General features: G+C 42.4%; 1 protein-coding gene across 1 annotated transcript in view; it reads left to right on the plus strand.

Moving 5' to 3' along the window:
- The window catches only part of LDB3 (LIM domain binding 3), a 79,631-nt gene that overhangs the window by 28,584 nt on the left and 25,739 nt on the right, over positions 1-25,308 (plus strand). The window contains exons 2-3 of the mRNA XM_081329760.1: positions 9,270-9,421; positions 15,109-15,184. Coding sequence (XP_081185886.1) covers positions 9,270-9,421; positions 15,109-15,184 — 228 coding nt within the window. The remainder of the gene's footprint in view (positions 1-9,269; positions 9,422-15,108; positions 15,185-25,308) is intronic.

The raw sequence follows: 25,308 nt of genomic DNA on the forward strand, positions 1-25,308 counted from the left end.
TCATCCCAAGCCGATTGCTAATATTTATCGTCACACAATTCTGACCACAAAGTTTTCTCTTACGGCACTCGACAAATCGGACTAAAGATCTATGAAGGGAGATGAAAGAATGCAGCCACTTTCACTGCAACACATGCCTCTGGCGTGCAGTGTTTTGGCGGCAAGTGAAAATATTTTATTTGTTTGGGCAAGTTTGTTTCCGTAATTCTCCAAGTCCCTAGAAAGAGCCTTCTATTTTAAGTGTCAAAAACCACTTCTTTAGAGTTGATCTATTACTGACGCGTGTTCTTTTTTAAAAAAACAAACAAACATTTTTTACTCCTACTTGTTTGCATTCAAAAACTAAAGAATTGCAAATATTTGTGCTACATTACATAAATTAAGTAGTCAGAAAGACAATATCTTACGGTAAGGCAAAATCACATGGTTTGTTCAGTTGGCATCTGGGGCAATCTCCAAATCGGGGTATCCAACCTTGGCAATTTTAAGATCTGTGGAGTTCAACTCTCAGAATTCCTCAGCCAGCCATACGGGTTGAAGAATTCTGGGAGTTGAAGTCCAGAAGTTAGATTTGGGGATTGAAACCCCCAATCTCAATTTTTTAACCCCGTTCACAGTGGCTGCCAGAAATTACCCTTTTGCATCACCTTACTGAAAAATAATAATGATTATTTTACCTAAGAAAGTGCAGCCTAACCTCCATTCTTTTTCTCCCGTCATGAGTTTTATGGCAAAGAATGAAATCTGCAATGTAATTTTTTTTTAAAAAAACAACAACCCAACATTAATTTAATTTAAGAGAATCCGTTTCTATCTTTTCCCCTGCTCTTAAGCAGAATCTAATACATGTCACTTTCTCTTGCATTACGAAGGCTGACTAGACAGTGGTTGTCTCCAAAAATTCAGGGCTATTTAAATTTAGGAGTGCAAGCAGATTATAAAAAGCACTTGCAAATTAAAAAAAGCTTTTATATTAAAGAGGGAGGAATCTCTGACGTGATTGTTACTGGAGAGTAGCCTGTCTATCTCTTTAATTACACTTTGAATAACAGCGCACACCTCAGTTGTTGCATTTTGTTGTTGTTGTTGTTAGTTGCGAAGTCGTGTCCAACCCATCGCGACCCTATGGACAATGTTCCTCCAGGCCTTCCTGTCCTCTACCATCTTCTGGAGTCCATTGTTGCATTTAACCATTTCCAAATGCCAGCTTTTTCCTTAGCTTCTTCACTGGGACTAATAAAAGAAAGAAGAAATTCTTAGCCTTTACCAAGATCAGCTCAGAATTGTGATTACACCTAAACAGCAACATCTCTAATATGAATATCCAGAAGTGCCATTAGCATTCCAGAGACTTCTGAAGTAGACAGCCAGCATTTTACAGAAAAAAAAATAAAAATAAAAATGGTATTTTGGGCAAAGGGCCAGCAAAAAAAGATAAGCAAAAAAGGTGATCAACCATAACATTGGGGAACATGCTTACAGTATTTCTGCATCACAAGACCTGCAGGGATTAAATATTCTAAACAGATGTGTGGAACAGAGTGCAATGTCCTCACTCAGCATATATAAGTGTATAATGAGAAGTAAACTTTCTAATTGTTTATTATTTCAGCCATCAACTCAGTCAGGTCATCCTAAAAATCAGGGGTCTTCAAACTTGGCCCTTTTATGACTTGTGGACTTCAACTTCCAGAATTCCTCAGCCAGGCACATTGGCTGAGGAATTCTGGGAGTTGAAGTCCAAAAGTCATAAAAGGGCCAAGTTTGAAGACTCCTGCTAAAAATCAATCTTTTTTTTAAGTTGCAGAGGAAGAAAAGTGATCTTCTGAGGATCTCCTTAAGATGCTTTGTATTATCTTGAATGTCCGTATAGACGTGATTTTCCAGCTTGGATGTGCTGAATGAGTGAAAAATACCCAAATTTTATAGTTGCATGAAAATATGGAGACCCGAAATTCTTTTCCATAAGCTGTTTTATATACCAAATAAGCTAGGGCAGCGATGGCAAACCTTTTAGAGACCGAGTGCCCAAACTGCAGCCCAAAACCCGCTTATGAATCGTCAGGTGCTGGGGGGGCGTGGCCCATTGGGTGGACGTGGCTGCGGCGGTAACAGCAGACTGGGTGGGACTAAAAAGTTCAGTCAATCAATTCCAACTTTGCAAGATCTTTTTTTCTTCCTGTGAGAAGTTGAAATTGATTGATTGATTGAACCTTTTTTTTTCCACATGGCGGTGGAGGCCTAAAGTGAAAAGGTTTTATAAAACACAGCTGAAGGCCTAGGACTGGGGCGACGGCACGTGTGCCCACAGAGAGGGCTCTGCATGCCGCCTGTGGCACGCATGCCATAGGTTCGCCACCACTGAGCTAGCGAAAGGGAATCTATCCAGCACAATCCTCAATGGGAAGAAATTCAGCTTAACCAGTTGGGCTACAGTAATCGGAAACATGATAATATTTTTGCCAAAGAAAAGATAGAGTTTTGTGCAGTGTTTTATCTTGGGTAGCTCCTGCAATCCTGATTTTTTTTTTAAATTTTTGTATGTTGTATTTTATTGTATTGCCCTGTACACCGCCCTGAGTCCTTCGGGAGAAGGGCGGTATAGAAATTAAATTATTATTAGTATTATTATTATTATTATTATTATTATTATTATTATTATTATTATTATTATTATTATTATTATTATTAATTTATGTGTCCCTTTGAAATGTGGTACTGCTTTTGAAAAGAAGAAGAGATTTAAAAAATTATTTTTAATGGAACTGGCAGAAAATGGAAGATAAAAGAAGCTTAGTAAAGTGGTCATTTTTATCATGAATTTCCTAGTGGGTGGTTCCAGGTCAAGCTTTTAAAAATAGGCAACAACTTGCTTTATTGTGACAGTTGTGAAGGCTGCAGACCTTGTTATCTCCTTCGCAGTCTGTAGACGTAGCCTGCACTACTCATTCTAACCACTAGGGCTCATGGCTTTAAGCCATTATTTGCCTAATAAGTCACAAAGCTTTTCTAAATATTGCACTAAGCCATAAGCCATAACCTGCAACAATGGCTTGGCTTCATACAACATACTAAGCCAAGTTTAAACAAACCATGATAAAGTTTAACCTGTTACATAAACTGAGTAATTGTCTGATAAGTATTAATAAGTAAATGGTCACTAGACTTTTGTAAGTTTAATGATGATGTTGAGGTTATCCATTCTGTTGTATCCGACTTGATCAAGTGATTCTATGGGCCAGGACTCTCCCCATCTTTCGATCTTGCACGGCATCTCTGAGTTGAGTTCTTTGCTTTGGCCGGTGTCAACTTTGATAGTGCCCAGCCATTGTGTTCTTTGGTGGCCTGGTTTCCTTCTAACGCTAACTCTTCCAAGCCATACTTGCTTTCTCCAATGAGCTAAGTTTAATGCTGGATATAATCACTGCAAAGATTTCGGTGCGCATTCAATAAATACATTGGCAACTGATCTCTAATGGAATTTGATTGAAGTGTTCTCCGGTTGTCAACAGATAATTGACTGTCATGATAAATGGCAACATTGTGGAACACTTCATAAAGGACAAAATGAGATGTTGAAAGTCTTAGACGTTCACATACATGACATGAAAGGCAAACCAGGGGCCCTTCCTTCTCCAGCTACACATCTCTTTGCTATGAGGTTCAAAGCAGTATTTTACTGATATTTTACACGATATTCCATATTTGCTAATGAACATGCAACCAGCTTTGATTTTTTTTTACTGATTCGCCAAAGGAATACCATACAACGATATGTAGTAACCAGCCAGCAATTCCCACTTTACGAGTGCCCATTTTGCAAGTTCCCCAGATGCATCCAACTCCACAAACTCGCATCTGCAGACTGAAATGGTTCAGCTTACCCATAGATATTTTATTTGATGGCAGCAAGATGCAAGGAAAGTAATTCATTTTAGGAACCATCCTGATCCACCCTTCAGCCAAAGATGGTAGATTGCTGATTAACTGATAGAAAGCAGGTTACTTCTTGAAGCTCTTGCTTCTAGATTGGAACAAGAGCGTGTTGTCCCACTTTCCACAGTCCTCCCAACACAAGTGAACTGGCACTGCCTTATCTGTCACAAGTGCTTTGGAACAATCGCTTACTGTTGATTATCCAAGTGTTCTTTGTGCTGGTCCCAGTCCCGTGCTTTGGGCTTCCTTAGAAACAGATAGTGGGAATCAATCAGGATCTAATTTTAGCAAGTTATTCTCTTTGCTTAAAGTGTGTTCTCTTCAGCTACTTTCCAGTTTGCTTTTTCTGGCCAGCGTTAATCACTTTTCTGGAAGTTTCAGCTCTTGTGGACTTTGTCAAAATGCTGAGAAGGCATCACAATGTCCCAGGGACCCTGGAAAAAATTTAAGGGAGGAGGAAGACTATTATTTACTTGGAGATTATCCTGCTGAATCTGAAGCTTGGGATAGATGAGGTGATGTTTTCATCTTTGAACCAAGCCAAGCTTTTTCAGTGTCACGAATTCAAGAGAAATGTTGCTAGCCTATATGGCTATCAGATTTGGGCCTCGAGATTCTCTAATGCTGTTCTGCCGTATAGTGACTATTGTGTAGTGGGTCCGACGCAAGGAAGAGACGCCAGCCGGAGTACGTGTTCAGCTCTTTATTGGAAGGGGGTAGCGTACTGAGGGATGAGAGTTACCTGGCCTCCTTAAATACCTGGCCAGGTAAGCGGACAGCCCTAGGTTTCCCGCCGAAACTGGGTTTCCCGCCAAAACCGTTCAGGCCAACGCCCCCTGGTGGCTGTTGCTATGCAGGTGCCTGCATACATAACAGTGACCATCAGGAGTTTTGCAATCTCGATTAAATAACCCATCTGAGCACCATTAATGAAACCGCCTACCTGAGCAGGAATTATGGTGAATAATTCCTTTCAGGAACTGTCGAGTTTGATATGTGTCAAACGTATCTTACACCGAGAGTTTCAGAGTCTACAGCAACCCAGGAATAGATAAAGACATGAAAGTTGCTGTACTATAACATGTTTTTTTTTTCCTTGAGTCTGGAAGCCTATATTTAGAACGTGCATATAAGGAATTTAGATCTCACCCTAGAAGGAAATGGGCAGTGATTGCAAAACTGAGATTTTGCAGAGATTCCTCTGAAAAGAGGTTGGCAACTCACCACAGCTAGAATGCAATGCCTGTTCTGCAAAAGTATTTGGGATTTGCATCCTTTGGGATTGATTCATGGGTACGGTCAAGGATGGTGAAGCTTCTTATCTTGACTTTGTCTTCCTCCAGTTTCATAGGAGGAATCATGACGAAAGTTAGGTGAATGAAAAGACATGAAGTTCAGGGGACATGATTTTTCAGTTTGATTGTATTAGTTCTACATTGATTAGTCAATTTCTATATTGAAATCCATGTGTCTACCCCCCCTCCTCCTCCTCCTCCTCCTCCTCCTCCTCCTCCTCCTCCTCCTCCTCCTCCTCCTCCTCTTCTTCTTCTTCTTCTTCTTCTTCTTCTTCTTCTTCTTCTTCTTCTTCTTCTTCTTCTTCTTCTTCTTCTTCTTCTTCTTCTTCTTCTTCTTCTTCTCCTTCTCCTTCTCCTTCTCCTTCTCCTTCTCCTTCTCCTTCTCCTTCTTCTCCTCCTCCTCTCCTTCTCCTTCTCCTTCTCCTTCTCCTTCTCCTTCTCCTTCTTCTTCTCCTGCTCCTCCTGCTCCTTCTCCTCCTACTTCTCCTTCTCCTCCTCTTCCTCCTCCTCCTCCTCCTCCTCCTCCTCCTCCTCTTCTTCTTCTTCTTCTTCTTCTTCTTCCTCCTCCTCCTCTTCTTCTTCTTCTTCCTCCTCCTCCTCCTCCTCCTCCTCCTCCTCCTCCTCCTCCTCCTTCTCCTTCTCCTTCTGCTTCTTCTCCTGCTCCTCCTCCTCCTCCTCCCCAAAGGTTCAGCAATGAATCTTCATCCTTCATAAGTACGAGCAGGTGTGAATCAGCCCGCATCAGCTTTCCTGAATTTGAATACATCAGCAAGTCGGAATAGTTAACATTATTCAGACAAGATGGACAGCAATGTTTCAAGATGTGAGCAGTATATATTCTTAGAGGGAGGGAGGGAGGGAGGCTCTCTCTCCCTTTTTCAAAGACTCTGTGAGAGTTGTGCTCACACATCACTGCTTCTCTTGATAAGTAAACATAGCTATGAAGCCAGGAGAACCTTTTATGTCTGAAGGATTATGTTAGATGAGCCCTATTTTGACCACATAAATTATTGTTTCTGAATACATTTTTTGTTAGATTTATGAACTCTTGACAGACTCTACTAGGGCTGTATGTTAGATGGAGAAGTTAAAATATAAAATGAAACTGAAGGTGATGGAAAACCATTCTTGTATCATTGCTGAGAACTGTGTGTGTGAGTGTGTCTCTGAAGTTGCCAGAAGCCAAGCTGGAGACAGCTGAACCCTAATTAGATTGCTCCTTCCAGCAATATTTGGAAGTTGTCATTTGTCTCAGCTTGTTTTTTTTTCCTTTTCATCCCCATCTCAAAGTTGGGTGACTTGGATGATGTATTTGCACAGCTTGTCGTCAAGTATCAAGAGCTGACTGGATTATGCATGGAGGGTTTGATTGTTTAAACAGAGGACCATATTTCAAAAGGAGCAGATCTGTATCGTAAGAAAAATTGCCTTCCTCTGTTGGCTCATTCAACACAACTAAGGCATATTCGGGGATTGCCATAGAAGATGACTACAACTGTTCAATTAGAAGCCACAACTATGTGATCCAAACCCCACCACCTTTTCACATACGTCGAGAGGCATGTCAAAAGGGTAGGGTTTTAGGCTCTCTTGCTTGAAGTCCTGCCTCTTTTCACACGCATCACATATGAGGCACACGTAAAAAGGAGAAGGGTCTTTGATCACTGTCACCATTCTTGTTTTAAATGCCTGCAAAATCTTTTGGGTTTAGAGACCCTGCCATTCATCACAAGTGTCTCTGTGTGTACTGAAATGTGTGTAAGCAAGGGAGAGCAAAGTTGTAAAACTGAAGGTTCAAGTGTATAAGCTATAATAGATACAAGCCCTTACTTAAGCCAGGGAACCCTTGTTGATAGAAATATGAGTTTTCTTCAAAGCACAATCCACTCAGAAATTCTCCTCTGCAATTATCAGTGGATGTATGGATATTTATTTAATTCAGTTTACCTGGTACTCTATCTCATATAACCTACTGTAAACATACTGGTCAGGATGGACCAAAGTTGATCCCGTGGGTCATGGTTCTCCGACATCAAAATATATTTTGTCCATGAAAGCTACGCTTGCTAACTCAGATCCTGTTTGTTTACTGAAACTATTAGCTATGCACACACCGTAACACAGGGGTCTTCAAACTTGGCCCTTTTATGACTTGTGGACTTCAACTCCCAGAATTCCTCAGCCAGACACCTGGCTGAGGAATTTTGGGACTTGAAGTCCACAAGTCATAAAAGGGCCAAGTTTGAAGACCCCTGCCGTAACTCATGCGCTCGTGTAAACACATCCTTTGACTTGAACTGCGCACCTATTTCAAAAAACTAGAAGAGCGATGAATGTGAAGGACGTGTGGAGTAGATTGTGGCTATTCCATTTGTGTGTGTGTGTGTGTGTGTGTGTGTGTGTGTGTGTGTGTGTGTGTGTGTAACCATCAGTTTAATACAGTTTAAGACTTCCCAAAAGCATAATTATTAGCAGGAATTGAGAAAGGCAGGGTCATGAAATGGATTTTCACTGTAATATGCATTGATTTCTTGAGTTCATCTATCGTTCTGAAACAGGTTATGACAGAAGCGTAGCTCAGGGTCGGTGTGCAGGGCTGTTTTGAGGTTTCTGAGGTGGGTTTTTAATTCCAGATATTTTATTATCACAGTAGGGAATGTCACACATGCAGGAGATGTGAAGAAGTGAGATTCATTGGTGGGCAAATGATAAGGCAAATGATCTTTGTATTAAATCGGTTATGCTCGGGGAGAGACTTTGTGGAATTAGAGAGCTCCACGTCTTTGGTTACATCTTTTGACAGATCCATAAATAGGTTTACGTGTTGGCTGATGGCCACTTGGTCAGAGTGAATTCTCTTGCATTTTTGAGTCTGGCTTATTCCAAAACCTCCACTGTTTCCCCGTGGAAGCTATGTCCTGCCTTGTCTATGTGGCGGGAGATTAGTGATGGAGCATTGTGTCTTTCAGCCCCTGGTTGATGCATATGTTTTATTTTGACTCCTATTTTGTCTTCTTTTGATTTGGGGCCTTGCAAAAATATATATATATAGGGACGTGGTGGCTCAGTGGGTTAGGACGCTGAGCCTGTCGATCAGAAGGTCAGCAGTTTGGCAGGTCGAATCCCGAGTGCCGCGTAACAGAGTGAGCGCCTGTTACTCGTCCCAGCTTCTGCCAACCTAGCAGTTCAAAAGCACGTAAAAATGCAAGTAGAAAAATAGGGACCACTACGGTGGGAAGGTAACAGCATTCTGTGCACCTTTGGCATCTAGTCATGCCGGCCACATGACCACGCAGACATCCTCGGACAAGCGCTGGCTCTTCAGCTTTGAAACGGGGATGAGCAGCGGCCCCTAGAGTCGGAAACGACTAGCACGCATGTGCGGGGGAACCTTTATCTTTTACCTTTATATATATATATATATATATATATATATATATATATATATATATATATATATATATATATATATGTGTGTGTGTGTGTGTGTGTGTGTGTGTGTGTGTGTGTGTGTGTGTGTGTGTGTTTCTGTGTATGTGTGTGTGTGTGTGTGTGTGTGTGTTTGTCAAGGCTTTTGAATGCACCTTGCTAATTAACTCTTTCTTTCCTGCTTTGGCCTAACCCAAGGCTATCCACAGGATATAGTCAACTTGTGACAGCTCATTATTTGTGTAAATTATGTAATAATTTACATATATATATATATATATATATATATATATATATATATGTAAATTATTACATAATTTACACAAATAATATATATATATATATTAGAAGTAAAGAACTCACTCTCAGGGTACCAAGTGTGGTTTAAACCTGATCTTGTCAATTATATAAGGCGGCTCTCTAGGGCAGGGGTCTGCAAACTTGACGACTTTAAGACTTGTGGACTTCAGCTATGCTGGCTGAGGAATTCTGGGAGCTGAAGTCCACAAGTCTTAAAGTCGCCAAGGTTGCAGACCCCTGCTCCAGGGGATGTGAATCCAGACCTGGGTGGCATATATTCTTGACCTTCTCTTCTTCTCTCTTTAACAGATCACCCCTGGCAGCAAGGCAGCCCAGTCTCAGATGAGCCAGGGGGATATGGTGGTAGCCATCGACGGCGTCAACACAGATGGCCTGACCCACCTAGAGGCCCAGAATATGATCAAATCAGCAAACTACAACCTGAATCTCACTCTTCAAAAGTATGCAAGATAAGTTACTCTCCACACAAGAATCCAATGCTTGCTTGCTTTCTCTCTACAAGGGAGCTGAAAAGTTCCACCTGAAATGTTTTGGGCCCCATCATACTGTCCAGAAGCAAGCTGACCAACCCTCTCAGAGACAGACCTGTTTTGTGATATCGAAAAGGCACCTTTCGGTCTTTCTTTGGCCGGCCCTTAAGTGAACTGATCTATTAGTAAAAGGTGTGCCCAGTAATCTCAGTATAGGAGAATGAGGTCAGTCCTTGGGGAAACGGGTTCAAAAGCTCCACAGATCTTTGTTGCAAACACCCATATGGCTGGATGATTTCAGCCAGATTTTTGTGCTTTGCAGTGCAGTGCAGTATTACATAACTTTACCAATAATAATAATAATAATAATAATAATAATAATAATAATAATAATAATAATAATAATAATAATAATAATAATAGAGTTGGAAGGGACCTTGGAGGTCATCTAGTCCAACCCCCTGCTCAGGAAGGAAACCCAACACCATTTCGGACGAAGGGCTGTCCAGTCTCTTCTTAAAAACTTCCAGTGTTGGAGCATTCACAGCTTCTGGAGGCAGGTGGTTCCACTGGTTAGTTGTTCTAACTGTCAGGAAGTTTCTCCTTAGTTCCAGGTTGCTTCTCTCCTTGATTAATTTCCATCCGTTGCTTCTTGTCCTGCCTTCGGGCGCTTTGGAGAATTGCTTGACTCCCTCTTCTTTGGGGCAGCCTCTGAGATATTGGAACACTGCTATCATGTCCCCCCCTCATCCTTCTCTTCATTAAACTACACATACCCAATTCCAGCAACCGTTCCCTATATGTTTTAGCCTCCAGTCCCCCAATCATCTTTGTTGCCCTTCTCTGGACTTTTTCTAGAGTCTCAACATCTTTTTTACATCTTGGTGACCAAAACAGTCCAGGTTCATGTAGCCTTAATGATAAGAATGAAGAACCATTTTTTGTCCAAGTCTGCATTCCACCATTCAGAATGTCCACATCTCAGCAGAGAACACCAGCAAATCCTAAACTGTGTGGAGCCACACTGACAGCTGGAAGCAACCCACCCTGAGACAAATTCAAGGATTAGGACAGGTTGGCTCGGAAGATTTGGTTGCCTCCTGAGGTCTGAAGTTCGCCATCTCTGGTGTCTCAAGTAAGAGACTTCCAAAAGATGGGATGCTTGTTTTGTTTCCTCCTAAAGTAAATTCCTGAGCAGGATTCTCTGGTAGTAGAAAATTGACTTAAATACACAGCTAAAGGTAAAGGTAAAGGTTCCCCCGCACATGCGTGCTAGTCATTTCCGACTCTAGGGGCCGGTGCTCATCTCCGTTTCAAAGCCGAAGAGCCAGCGCTTGTCCGATGACGTCTCCTTGGTCATGTGGCCGGCATGACTAGATGCCAAAGGCGCACGGAACGCTGTTACCTTTCCACCGTAGTGGTCCCTATTTTTCTACTTGCATTTTTACGTGCTTTCGAACTGCTAGGTTGGCAGAAGCTGGGACGAGTAACAGGCGCTCACTCTGTTACACGGCACTCGGGATTCGACCCGCCAAACTGCCGACCTTCTGATCGACAAGCTCAGCGTCCTAACCCACTGAGCCACCGCGTCCCTTTTAAATACACAGCTGGAGTGGTTTAAATGAAGATCAGATATAGGTATTTTAGGCTTCCCCCCCCCTCAGTTTAGGAAGATTGAGGTGCGTCTATTAAAAAAGCACATAAAAATTCAGTGAAGGGTACTTGGCAACAAGGTCTCCTTCACCCTGAATGGGAAAAAGAAAGTGGAGAAATATGAGGCCCACTTTTATTAGATCTAAGATGTAGACTTCTGCTGCTGCCAGAGACAAATGCTTATCCCAGATTGCTCCTTGCAGCAATGACATTTTCTTTATCAGTTCTGACTCTGACAGTTTCATGGGGATTATTTACAATATGGTAGCTTCTATAGAATTTGGAACTTCTTTTTATTAGCCTAGCTTGCTTCTCAAATTTGCTGAATTGAAAACTCAATGGGCCAGCTGTTCTTGCTTTTCGAAAGCTATTGCTACTGTAGCAGCATCAAAACTGGTGTTTGCATGGGGGGAGATGGTTAATTTTTTTTACATCTATTTATATAGAAATAAATATTGACTAAAAGTTTTTTTTAAAAAACTGAGACCCTCAAGCAGAAACATTTCTAATCATTAGGGCTGCAAAATTCTAAGCAACCACTAGAAGGCAACAAGGCCAATTTTCTACATGTTCCTGCCATCTAGTGGCTGTTTAAATTTTTACAGGCCTGGTTACCTTATTATAATGCCATGTGGCGCCATTTGAAAAAAATAAAAAATCAAAATAATACAGTAAGTAGTGCTTTGTTTAGACCTGGGCCTTCCTTCTCTCCCAAAATTACAAAGCTAAATGGAGAGTGTTTAGTGGGGCTGGTAGGTGAAATGAAAGAAATGGAATTAAAATTAAGTATATAAAAAAACAAACAATGACAAAAGATACAGAATAATGGCCCTTATATTTACACTGAAGATACTGAAGTGATGGAAATCTTCTGGCTTTAGCTGTCAGCTTGCCATAAATAGAAAACAAGTATCATATGACTTGCCAACCCTACCTATAGCTGATCAATTGTCTTCTCCATCTTATAAGTCTTTTAAACACACTGGATCAAAATATACTAGAACTGCATTGACGTAAGTGTCCCTATTAGATTGCGAGAACAGTTTGGTAGTTAGGACATTAATTCAGAAGGTTGAGTATGAATGATCTCTGTTTTGCATAGACTCTTGGAGCCGATATATTTTTATTGTGTTTCAAGTGTCAAGAAATGGTTAATTAAGCATGAGAGATGTTTCTGTCACAGCCATGGCTCAACCGTTATGTTAAAGAAGTTGTAAAAGAGTTGCCGATGAAATAGCTACAGCAAACCTGTGATAATTTCCATGGCTCTCAAACCATGGAAAAATTCCAACATGGTCCACCATTGAAGTAGGAAACAAACTATTCCCAACAACAACAAAGACTGACTATGTTCAACGGATTGGCTTAACAACAGATTCAGCATCTGTTGCTCTTTCAGATCTAAGGCATTTGCTTAGCACCCCTTTCTAAATCCACATAAATTATGATGTGTTGTGGCATTCAAATTCATAAGTGAAGGAAAGACTTATTTGTTATTTGTTAGATTTTTATTCCACCTTTACTACATTATGGGTAACTCTTGATTTAACAGTTTTGAAAGGTTATCTTCCTTGTTGTGATGGTGAATCTTGTTAATCCTTCAAATATTAGTGAATATAAATGAGAGAATTTGATGAGTGGGGGGAAAAAGTGTTCCAAGTCAGCTGAGAAGTGAGTAAGAAATAATTTCTTTCTAATTCTAGCACCTTGAAATTGATTCAACCATTGGCAGATAGAATATCTGGTGGGTTGTTTTTTTTTTGCAGGCTTTAAGTAGGTTTGTTCAGTGGAGGAATCTTGATAAGGCCAACAAGTTCATGATTGGTATCCCTCTATTAAATAGCAGTGAAGGATAACTGTCCTTTGCATTGCTATGGATTTGCCAGCACATTGAACAGAATACATGTTAACGTGCTAGGTCTAACTTGTGTACCACAGGATGTTTCTCAAAAGCGTTTGTTCAGACATGTGATGACTCAGTGAGGGCTGTGCAGATAATCAATTCAATACTCAATTCAAATGTGAAGTTCAAAAGTGGCTTGGTTGAACCATTCCCTGAAGTTCAACCTTATCATATTTGTTTGATGGCTGTAGTCCAGGGGTAGGCAACCTTGTCTCTTTTATGACTCATGGACTTCAACTCCCAGAATTCCTGAGCCAGCCATGCTGAGGGGAAAGGGAGAGGTTTCCATGCTGAGCCATGCCGGCTCAGGAATTCTGGGAGTTGAAGTCCACGAGTCACAAAGGGACCATAGTTCCCCCACGCTGGCTCAGGAATTCTGGGAGTTGAAGTCCACGTGTCATAAAAGAGCCAAGGTTGCCTACCCCTGCTCTAGTCAGACTGGATCTCCTTGAAACACTTGGTTAAGTCTGTGTAGATGTTCACATGCGTACACCAATACACCCATCCTATTACAATCCATCTTATGCTCTTTGTGAACTATGGTTTTGGAAACCAGCCATTACTATATTCACTAAGTTATGCTTAAGCAAACCATGGTTTAGCATGACATACACACCACGCTGGGGCACTGTATGCGCAATGATTCCATTTGGAGGCCATTTAATTCACCCTGGACTTCATTGCTGTTCTTCGGAGTGGTGTTGTGCTGCACAGGGTATTCCACAGGTGCTGCCGGGAAGTGGATGTGGTCTTCCCCTTGCTCAGAAGGATCCCGTAGAAGACTCGTTACAGAGAAGGCCTCTATGAAATGAGAAAGGCAGCCTCTAAAACCTTGGCATCTGCTTCACTACATCTGAGTGATAAAGGGTGAATTTGTCTCCGTGGACCCTTAAAAGAAGATGGAGTAGGTGTAACACGGGAGGTGCAAATTTATTTCTAAAGCGAGCCTCTTTATTTGTAAGAGGAGAGAACATTGGAAAATCCTGGAATCAGACATCAAAGCATTAGCAAGCAAGCCATTCTTTCTCATTCCATCTATGAATATGCGGACAATATCAATTGCCTCTTCGGGTTAATTGGCGTTTGAAATAAAGGGAAGGGAAGAAAGAGGAATGGAGTAAGGCTTCGCCAAGAAGCTGCAATGTACATTTTCCTTTCTGAACTCCCTGAACCTTGACAACTGTTTTTTCAGTGCAAACACCTGTGTAGTAGAGAGAGTTTACAGACATTGCCGTGTGCTGCAAGCTATGTTAATGTCATGATCATGTCATGCCTTCCCCCCATATCTGCCTGCCTCTACAGCTCAGAACCCAGGATCAGAAGAGGCCCAATTTAGCACCAGTCCTTAACTCCAACTAGGAGCATCCACAGGGTATGGGCAAAAACCAGTCAAAATAGCAGTTGCAATGGTGCAGTCAAAGAAACATTTAGACTCTACCCTGTGGACATCCTGACTGTAAAACAAGAAAGATAAACATTGCAATGTTCATTCAACCTTAATATATTCCTCATCTCTAGTTTGCCTATTTTATTTTATTTTGAATTCAGAAGCCTCTGAGAAATAGCTTTGTCCAGTTTTGTCTTGGTGCCCTAGCCTGTTGGCTTAGTACAGTTAGAAGGTCTAAATGTGAAATTAAGCAGACCATTGTTGGGTGAGCAGCCAACATCATGACCCAGTAGAAGGAAAGAAGAAGTAGATAATGATGGACATTGGCCTGGTGTGTTATTTCTTCCAACCAATGAAGTTGTGTTGAAAGTTCCATGGCCTTGCGGAAAATTGAATTTAAAGAAATGTTGTTCCTTAGACCTCACCGTCTCTTCTCCTTGTTTTCATGCAACTTAAGGCTCCGGCTTCATGTGTATGTTTGTACTGATATGGAACTCTTCTTATTTCCAATTTCGAAATTCCTGTGTTGTTTGGGAGAAGGAGATGAATGGATCTAAGCACACGTGCCCAGATTTGAAAGGGGGAAAAAAATGGATGATTCATTAGTAAAACTAGAAGGCCGATGCAAAGATTAAAGCCCGTGTTGGCAGTGGTATATAATAAATTGCTTAAAAAATGTGCTCAATAACCAATTTTTTCTTGTGTTCTTGCCAGATCAAAACGTCCAATTCCGATACCAACAAGCACCCCGAGGATTGATTCTCCCATGCCTGTGATCCCTCATCAAAAGGTAGGTGTCTAATAGCTTCTTTTGTTTATGTTGCATTTCTGAATATAAAGGTTTTCTTCAGGGAGACCGACCTCTGAGTGGGAGACATTAAAGTCACAATATTGTAATGTATCACATGGCAAAGATTACTTTGCCCTTCTAAATGAACAGAATTGTTGTCCATCTCTTCTCTTCCTCCTACTTGCAATAATGTGTCCTCAGACTTCACAAGAGTTCCCATCTCTGAGTGTTACACTCATTGTCTACAACAGGGGTAGGCAACCTTGGCTCTTTTATGACTTGTGGACTTCAACTCCCAGAATTCCTGAGCCAGCTTGGCTCAGCTTGGAAACTTCTCCCTTTCCCCTCAGCATGGCTGGCTCAGGAATTCTGGGAGTTGAAGTCCACGAGTCATAAAAGAGACAAGGTTGCCTACCGCTGGTCTACAAGTTCTGGATGTCTTTGTTAGCTGTTGTATCGACTGTAGCTTCTTCTAATATTTGGAGGAGGAGGAACTCAAGGAGAAAAAGAGAGATAAGTCAATTATGGAAACAAACTCATGCTTTAGGTGTAATGTTTGGACAACGGAGCCTGTTGAATTGCTGAACTTTTTCTTGTTTCCCCATCTCTGCCCTGGGTGAAAGACCAAAATGGGAGAAGTTAAAAACTCTTATTCGCTCTGGCTTTAAGAGAGTGAATTCTCCTTAAAAGTATCTCAGAGACTTTACAGCTTGTATCCTTTCACAATATTTTGGCAAACTGTCTCTGGAGATTCTCAGTCGTTGTCCCAAAGGTGCTTTTTCCTAAAGGAAACTGGATTTTCTTGGGTTGTTTTTTTTCCTTTGAAAACATTTTGCTTCTCATCCAAGAAGTTTCTTCATTTCTAATTGAAGAACTGAAGAAACATAGAATTGAAGAGGCTTCTTGGATGAGAAGCAAAACATTTTCAAAGAAAACAAAATAACCAATGAAGTCTAGTTACCTTTTGGGGGAAAAAAAGTATTTCTGGGACCTTTTGGCAAATTCTACCAGAACAAATTATTTAAACAGATGATTGCCTTGAGTAAGTAGAATAGATATGAGGGTTAGGGTTAGATATATTTCAGATTGTTTCTATTGCACAAAGTGAAGAAGAGATGGAATTATGTTACCTGGTTTGGGTAATAAAACATCTGCAAGAAAACAAGAAAGCTCAGAGAACACCAAGGACACACACACACACACACACACACCGATGGAACTTTTCTAGAAAGCTGAAATTAATACAGTCCTTTCAATTCTGTCTAAGTTAATCTGATAGCCATTGAATGTTGGTAACGTGGACTGATTTTGCACGATAAATCATCTTGTGCTCAATCTCTGCTTGGGTTTTGGAATCGTGGGATTCCTCCTTTCTCACATAAATCCCGAACAACGATTCATTTATTTGCTATTGACCCCTTAGCTAGGCATTTCTGGGAATCTTCTTGCTCGATCGTCCAGGTAAGTATATCCTTCAGTAAATAACTGAAGTAATTCAGTACGTACGAAGTAATAACAAGGCCAAGCAAAGAAGGGAGACTTCTTAGCATTAAAATGCATAAGGCGAAGAGGGTAGGGATTATATTTAAAGCCAGCATTTCTAATGAGAACTCTAGAAGAGAGTCGATGAAATCTTTCTTTGAAAACTTGACCAGAGCAAGGAAGCTATGAGTTCACTTCTGACTTTCATAACTAGCAGCAGGAATAATCAGGCTGTTTTCAGAGACAAGATAACCTTCAACTTATCTGGCCACCATCCTCTGAGTTTCTTCTTATACAAAAGACCCTCGGAGTGAGCAATCGAATAGATAGGTTCTCTGGCTCAGAGATACAAGCAATGAGATAAAATGAACATTTACCATTTGTTTTAAAGACTTTTAAAAGGCCGAAGATGAGACAGGAGGCTGAAAAGATGTCTCCTGTCTTTTTTCTTAATTATTATTTAAGTCAGCACAGAGAGAAACTTAATTCCAGCATTCAGAATTCTCCATGAATCTAAGCGTTGGGAATTTATAAGAATTGTTAGGTTGATGGATCCACCTATAGTTCAATGTCTGAGGAGCTAGCTGCCAGTAAGAAGAGGGGGTCAGCTTATTTTACCAAACACCAGAAGGCAAAACGAGAAACAATGGATGGAAATTAACTAACCAAGGAGAGAACCAAGCTAAAACTAAGGAGAAACTTCCTGACAGTGAGGACAATTAACCGGGGGAAACAACTTGCCTTCAGAAGTTGTGGGCGCTCCATTACTGGAGGTTTTTAAGAAAAGATTGGAGATCCATTAGTCTGAGACGGTATAGGATCTCCCGCTTGAGCAGGGGTTGGACTAGAAGACCTCCAAGGTATCTTCCAACTCCAATGATGATGATGCTATGAACGTGAATTCTTCCTGCAGTGTATTGGTGCTTGGCAGCTTGGAATTCACCCTTGGGAACCTTTCCATCATGAACAGGGACCAGATGACCAGTGATGGAGAGGACATCTGTTCATAATTTCTATCTCCTTGGCCAAGGGGTAAAGAAAGATTGGGAGAAACCAGGGCAGAATTACTGACTCAGAATCAAGATTCCTGTGTTGTAGATCAGGATGTTCAAACCCGCCCCCCCCACCCCGTCCGTGGGCCGGCACCGGTCCGCAGCATCTCAGCAAGCGGCCCGTACAAACAAGGAAAGCTCCATCCTCGGGATGCAGGCGGTATTCAAAGCCACACACCCGTCTGGTCCACAGAAAAACTTTTCTCCATGGCACCGGTCCCTGGTGCCCGAAAGGTTGGGGGACCTCTGTTGTAGATGACCCTCTTTCATTTATTTGCTCGAGTCAAAGCAATGTCCCGGGCAGGGACTATTAATAGTTTCTTCTTTGCAGCCTTTTCTGCTCGCCATCTTTAATGGCCTTGATCAGCATGAACTTTGCCAGCAGCCTTTATAGCTGGAACTAATTATATAGAGACCGGCTATAAACACGTTCGTTCGCCCTTCTCTTCCTCGTTGCATTGCGTTGTCCCGTGTGCAAATGCTGTCCAGCCATCCAGATTCCTTGAAGCGTCCACTGTCCTGCCTGGCCAAACAAACTGGCAGTCACGGTGGACGGCCTGTTACATAAGTAATAATTGCAGCTGTTTGTAGAAGATTTATTAACGTCCCTCTTCGGGAAGAGGCGAAGTTAATATTTTTGCCTGACTAATGCAAAGTCCATTGAAGTGGCTTATTTGTTTGGATGCAAGCGCCTAATACAAGTAGACCTCGACTTACAAACACAGTGGGAGCCCAACGTTTCCGTTGCTAAGCGCGACACTCGTTGAGTTTTGCCTCAGCTTACGACCTTTCTTGCTACCGTGGTTAAGTGAATCCCTGCGGTCATTAACTGAATCTGGCTTCCCCCATTGGCTTTGCTTGTCAGAAGGTCGCAAAAGGGGATCACATGACCCTTGGACACCTGCAACCGTCATAAGTACATGCCAGTTGCCGAGCACCTGAATGTGGATCACGTGAGCACAGAGATGCTGCGAGTGTGAAAAAGGGTCATAAGCCACATTTTTCAGTGCTGTTCTAACAGTAAACAAACTGCTGTAAGTCAAGGGCTATCTGTATGTAAAGTTGCCAACCAGGCTACAAGTCAAACAATATATCCACACCAAGGGATTGCCCCTGGTGTTCTAAACGGCAATGTATTCCAGATTTTCTTTGGAATGGATTTACCCTCTTTGGATTTTCTGAGCTAAGGCGATTCTGTCCCGACAGCTCAGAATATAAAATAACTGCATTTTTATTGTTATTTTTATTTGCTTAAATAAATGGTTGGCAACCTTACTGCTTTGTATAGATTGCCGGAGCTGGGAATTTCTCCTTTCTGCATGAATGTTATGATCGTTTTCCTTTCTTTCTTCCTTTTTCTCCCCCCCCCCCCTTTCCTTCCTTTGCCTGTATATTTTGCTTCCACAGGATTCAGTCCTGGAAGTCACTGGCGACCGAGGGAGCTTCAGTCCCCTAAATAGCAACTCGGTGGGGGCCAGGAATAGCATTTTAGCCAGCAATGGTGCGCACTCAGGCTACCTCAGCAGACAAGAGACCAGCCTGTCTCAGAGCTCTTCCTTCTTAATGGGTGCCAGCTTTAGATCTTCCATGTCCTCCTCTCAGTCTCTGACCCCTGACCTCTCGCCAGCAAAATCTGACTTAGGTTCGAAAACGGGCCCAGTCTTTACTGACGACACTAAAGCGAAGCACCAGCTGAGCCCGTCAAAGCAATATAACAACCCCATTGGTCTTTATTCAGCAGAGACGCTCAAAGAAATGGCTGAGATGCATAAGCTAAGTCTCACCCGGAGGGCTTCCAAAGGTGCACTTCTCAGAGGGTAGGTAAATGTCCTAAGCTCGTTTTGCAACGGTGCAGTCGGAAGAGTTGGGTGAACTGCCACACGTGGTCCATTGGAAACGTTCTCTGCAGAGATGGGAGTTTTAATTCCTCACTAGATCGATCTGAAGAAGTTGGACAACCAGGGGCCTTTGAAAAGCTTACCAAGCAGATACAGCCAAAAAAGCCATTCCTTTCTCTTCATTGGAAATATCCGGGATTCAAAAAGAGACCCAAGCTCTGTACATTGGCAGAGAAAACAGGTTCTCCAAGTTGGTGCTCCAGAAGTAATCACTGGTCTTTTGAATACTCAGTGGTCCTGGGATCTCGACAGCTGTCCTAATGCGTTTAGACTCCAAAACAGAAAATAATTATTGTTCCGTCCTCCAGTAAAGTTGGAGATATGCTAGCTAGGCAGTTGGGGAGCTGGAGGTCCCAATGCCTCTGGAGATGCCACCTTGGAGAAGGCTGTTATAGGAGATAAAGGTAAAGGTTCCCCCACGCATGCATGCTAGTCGTTTCCAACTCTAGGGGCCGGTGCTCATCTCCGTTTCAAAGCCGAAGAGCCAGCGCTTGTCCAAGGACGTCTCCGTGGTCATGTGGCCGGCATGACTAGATGCCAAAGGCACACGGAACGCTGTTACCTTCCCACTGTAGTGGTCCCTATTCTTCTACTTGCATTTTTACGTGCTTTCAAACTGCTAGGTTGGCAGAAGCTGGGACGAGTAACAGGCGCTCACTCTGCTACGCGGCACTCGGGATTCGACCTGCCAAACTGCCGACCTTCTGATCGACAAGCTCAGCATCCTAACCCACTGAGCCACCGTGTCCCTTGTTATAGGAGATACCTTTCCTAAACATAGTGTAGTGCGGTTGAATGCACATTCTTACCCATTACCATACATGTTTTATCAATATCAAGTGACAAGCAATAACGAGTAGAAGATTCTTGTGCCAAAGCCATCTGCACAGGTGGGCTTGACATGTTCTCAGAATGACACTGGGAGAAGGTGATGAGATCAGAACTAGAGAAGTCACCTTTGAAGATACGCTGCCTGCGGTCCCGAGCATGAAAGGCTGAGACAGTTTCTCCAATCTGGTGTCCTCCAATTTTGGGGGTGGGTGGGGGTGGGTGGGGCGAGGTTCATCATGTCTGAAGGGCACCAGCAGCTAAGAATATGCTGGCATTCTAAGCTGGGCACAACTGGCGCTATTTAGGAACAGGCATAGGATTTCTGAAGAGCTGAAGGTGTGTTCACATTGACGAATAATCTTTCAGCACTCTCCCTCTCTTTCTTGCTTTTGGCTCCCAGGACTACTAGGGTTGGTGGACCGGCTGGAGATTTTCATTTCCAATGTTGAAAAAAATTGGTGGATCAGTGGGTTAGGATGCTGAGCTTGTCGATCAGAAGGTCGGCAGTTTGGTGGGTCGAATCCCGAGTGCCGCGTAACAGAGTGAGCGCCTGTTACTCATCCCAGCTTCTGCCAACCTAGCAGTTCGAAAGCACATAAAAAATGCAAGTAGAAAAATAGGGACCACTACAGCGGGAAGGTAACAGCATTCCGTGCACCTTTGGCATCTAGTCATGCCGGCCACATGACCACAAAGACGTCCTCAGACAAGCGCTGGCTCTTCGGCTTTGAAACGGAGATGAGCACCGGCCCCTAGAGTTGGAAACGACTAGCACGCATGTGCGGGGGAACCTTTACCTTTTTTTAATGTTCTATCAGGAGTTCCTGGGAGGAGATGCTTGGTGGCATGGCATGGCATAGCATGGCATGGCATGGCAGAGGAGATGGTTGCCTCCCAGGATAATGGATCAGGCCCAGAGACAAATTACTTGGTTGTGCTAAGCTCTGACAAATGAGAGAGAATTGAGCTTTCCCAGTAACCCTATAGTATAAATTGCATGGAGTAACTGAACTTCAGTGGCAACGAAGGAAAGATGGGAAAACCTGGATACAAGAGCTCAAGTTCCTCGTATTTTCCAGTAAATATTTCCTATTTTTCTTGAGATCCGCTACCTGGCATGGCTACTTTTAAGTGACCGCGAAGACCCTCTGGCCATAACAGACACAGGATCCGTATGAACAGCGCCTACATTTTCTCTGTGGGGTTTGCTAAAAGCCCAGCCAGTTAGCATGGAGGCAGGACTTCCCCTCTGGAATGCAAGGATATATTATTAAAGGCTTCCGTGCAAGGGCCATTTTACCTGCATAAGCATTGCTTAGAGGCTTAAAACAGCCAGTAGCAACGGCTACGGAAAATGATACTCTTGCATGGACTGTTTCTCAGTAAGCAGACACCCAGCTGTCCTTGGCATTCCTAAATATGGATGTAGAACTGGTCATCTGCTTACTGACTACTGTACAACTTGTTCCTAATATATCTTTCGGAGTTTCTGTAACAGGGAGATATATTTGGATACAAAGCCAGGAGGGCTGTTGCTTTCCTGATGAAGTTGCAAGAAAACCTGGCTTGCTGCATTACAAGTTTCCCCCCCTCCCCTCCCAACACCCCAATCCTGGTTTGCCCACTATAAAGCTTGGCGAGGATGTTCAGAGAAAACAGCATTTCTGTGCGTTGATCCGTCATACCTGGCTTACAAAACAACTCTTAAATAAATTGTGCATAACATTAGTACAGAGATAATATTTGCCTCTGCTATTTGTAGGAGAATGTCCTGTTCCCCCTGGGCTTGATAAGATAACTTTGAGTCCAGCCAGGATGTTCCTTGCAGCACGGAGTAACTGGCTGAAAATAAAGCTATGGTTGATTTCTACTAATCCAGGTTTTATTTAAGACTACATGGCCCGCGATACGAGCACCAGCATCTTTGAAAAAGCAGGTGCCTTTAAACTGTGACTAATATAAATTGGTCAAACACACACTAATAGAATATCCCATCAGAGAACTGCGTGGTTGCACTTTCCTTCTCGGTGTGACCTGGCGGAAAAATTCATTTCAGATGTGAAATGATCCTCAGAAGTAGTTCAAGGGGTCACCCGTTGAACGTAATTATTTAAATTTACATTGAGTGCTTCACCTGGTGCTGTTCCTTGGAACTGGAGAGCGGAGAGCTTATTGAGCGTTAAGGGTGGTCAAGTTCGCAATTGTGCTCGTTAATTAGATTTATTCTCATTGGGCTTTCAGCTAGATTTGGAAGCTGAATTATCTGCCCTGGTTTCTCGGACGGGTCTACACTGAAAGAGGGACATGGATTTTGTGTCACCTGAACTGCTCAGGGTTGCTTGATCTATTAACCGTGGCATCTTTCTGCTATACCTGGCCAGGGTTGGGTTATAGGATCAGGTCTCTGGGATCTTCTTTCAGTCAGTTGATACGAAAAAGGTGGTTCTGGGTGTCTGCACGGGATTTTGATCCAAGGGGCACCACCTTCTCTTGCGCGCATTCAGATGCTAAATAAAACTTTCGGGAAAGGACATCTAGAGGTTTGCAGGGAAATGTCATTGATTCATGGATCAGATCCAGCCTTGCTTCTCACTGGATGCAGGAGAAGTAACGAATCTCAAGGCCGGTATCAAGTGCAGCTCAGAAATGAGCAAACTAAATCTGAATCCAGTCAGGATAGAGAAGATCTGTCCATACAGCATATTGTGGATGGGATTACAAGCACTCTGGAGAATGGTTATAAAGCTTGGGGTTTTCCTGGACCCCAATTGGTTGACAGTTGTTATACTGATTGATTATGTGCCATCGTTATTTTCAATTCCTCGTAATCAGATAGATTTTCTCCATAAGCTGTTCTACCAGGACACCCAATGGTTTAATCATTGTCACGGTAATGTCAGAACCAAGGAGAAACTTCCCGACCATTAGAACTATTAACCAGTGGAAAAACCTGCCTCCAGAAGTGGTGAATGCTCCAACACTGGAAATTTTTAAGAAGAGATTTGGACAGCCATTTGTCTGAAATGGTATAGGGTTTCCTGCCTGAGCACGGGGTTGGACTAGAAGACCTCCAAGGTCCCTTCCATTTCTGTTATTCTATTCTATTCTATTCTAGATCAGAGATGTCAAACTGCCGGCCCATGGGCCGGACGCGTCATCGGGAAACCACATCCACCCCATTGCCGGCAATGGCGAAAAAGTTCCAATACGTTGTGCGGCGTCGTGTGACGTCGCGAGTTTGACATGTCTGAACTAGATGATCTCCAAGGTCCCTTCCAACTGTATTCTGATTATTAAACATGCCTCCCTGGCAAGAGAAGCCATAAAACATTCAATTCAAGAATATGTGAGGGAATTGTCAAGGTCCCTCCCAAATTATTATTATTATTATTATTATTATTATTATTATTATTATTATTATTATTATTATTATTATTATTATTATTATTATTAGCCACTACTTGAATTGTCCTCTTCCTGTCTTTGCTTCCACCTTTCCCAGCATTAAACCCTTTCTCAGAAAACTAAGCCTTCACATAATGTGCCCAAAGTAGAATCTGACAGTTTCCAGAAGTACCGTATTTTTATTTGCACATTTGTCACCTTAATTTACATCATTCCTCCATGGTGGATCTTTAACTTCTAAGCATAAAATAGAATAGAAACCTCTGTGCATGTAAAGAAACAGCTACTGGCCCAAATTAAGTAGCAAGAAAGAAGGTGAGATATTTAATCCTCTTGTCCTGCTGCTACTTCTCTTGATCTGCATTGTGGATCTGCCCGTTTGACTTGAAGAACCAAAGAGCCAAGTGTCTCTCTGAATGTGTGTTAATGTTCTTTAGCATATATTACTATTTCTTTTAACCCATCCCTGTCCTTAAGGTCCTTAGGTTAAACCTGTAGCTTAATGTTGAAATAAGATAGAGCAAATAGAAATCAGGCAGAATTTCTCCCAATGTTCTCTTGTAGACCGGCAATTAAAAAATAACTCCTAACCCTGACATAGCTGAAGATATGGCTGGCATACTTTAGATTAGCAAAGGGTGGTCAGCTCTGATCATGTTTCCATTGAACTGACCGCATATTCATTTCGAGGTTCATTTCTGAAGAACCTGTCTTATCTTGTAAAGCTCCAAGATAGTCTTGCTTTGATTTCCTTAAGCTAGGTAGAAGAAGGGTAGAAGTTTATTCCAACAACTTTTAATATCATGCCTTTTATTTTTAAAGCTGTTCTTATACTGATGATTGTTTAGACCAACTCATTTTCTGATTGGGTTAGGACGCTGAGCCTGTCGATCAGATGGTCGGCAGTTTGGCGGGTCGAATCCCGAGTGCCGCGTAGCAGAGTGAGCGCCTGTTACTCGTCCCAGCTTCTGCCAACCTAGCAGTTCGAAAGCACGTAAAAATGCAAGTAGAAAAATAGGGATCACTCCGGTGGGAAGGTAACAGCGTTCCGTGCGCCTTTGGCGTCTAGTCATGCCAGCCACATGACCACGGAGACGTCCTTGGACAAGCGCTGGCTCTTCGGCTTTGAAACGGAGATGAGCACCGGCCCCTAGAGTCGGAAACGATGTGCGGGGGAACCTTTACCTTTTTAAAGTCCTCCAAAAATGCTATATATCTAAAAGCTATAATGGTGATTTAAGGGCTAAAGGGTTAAAGGTATCAGAAGATTAAAGCAGAAGTTTGAAATCTTTTGGCAATGGCGAGTTTTGATATTTCTAAAAAAAAAAACACATTATCAGTAGAGTTGTAAGTGAGAGATGTTTGGAGAACAGCAATGGTCCCTCTTTATTTCCACGTTCCTCCAGCCATGGTTGTAGACACCAATTTAGCATATGCATCTGTCACATCTAATGCA

The sequence above is a fragment of the Vipera berus genome (genome assembly GCF_964194415.1).
Source record: "Vipera berus genome assembly, chromosome: 5".
Classification (NCBI taxonomy): Eukaryota; Metazoa; Chordata; class Lepidosauria; order Squamata; family Viperidae; genus Vipera; species Vipera berus.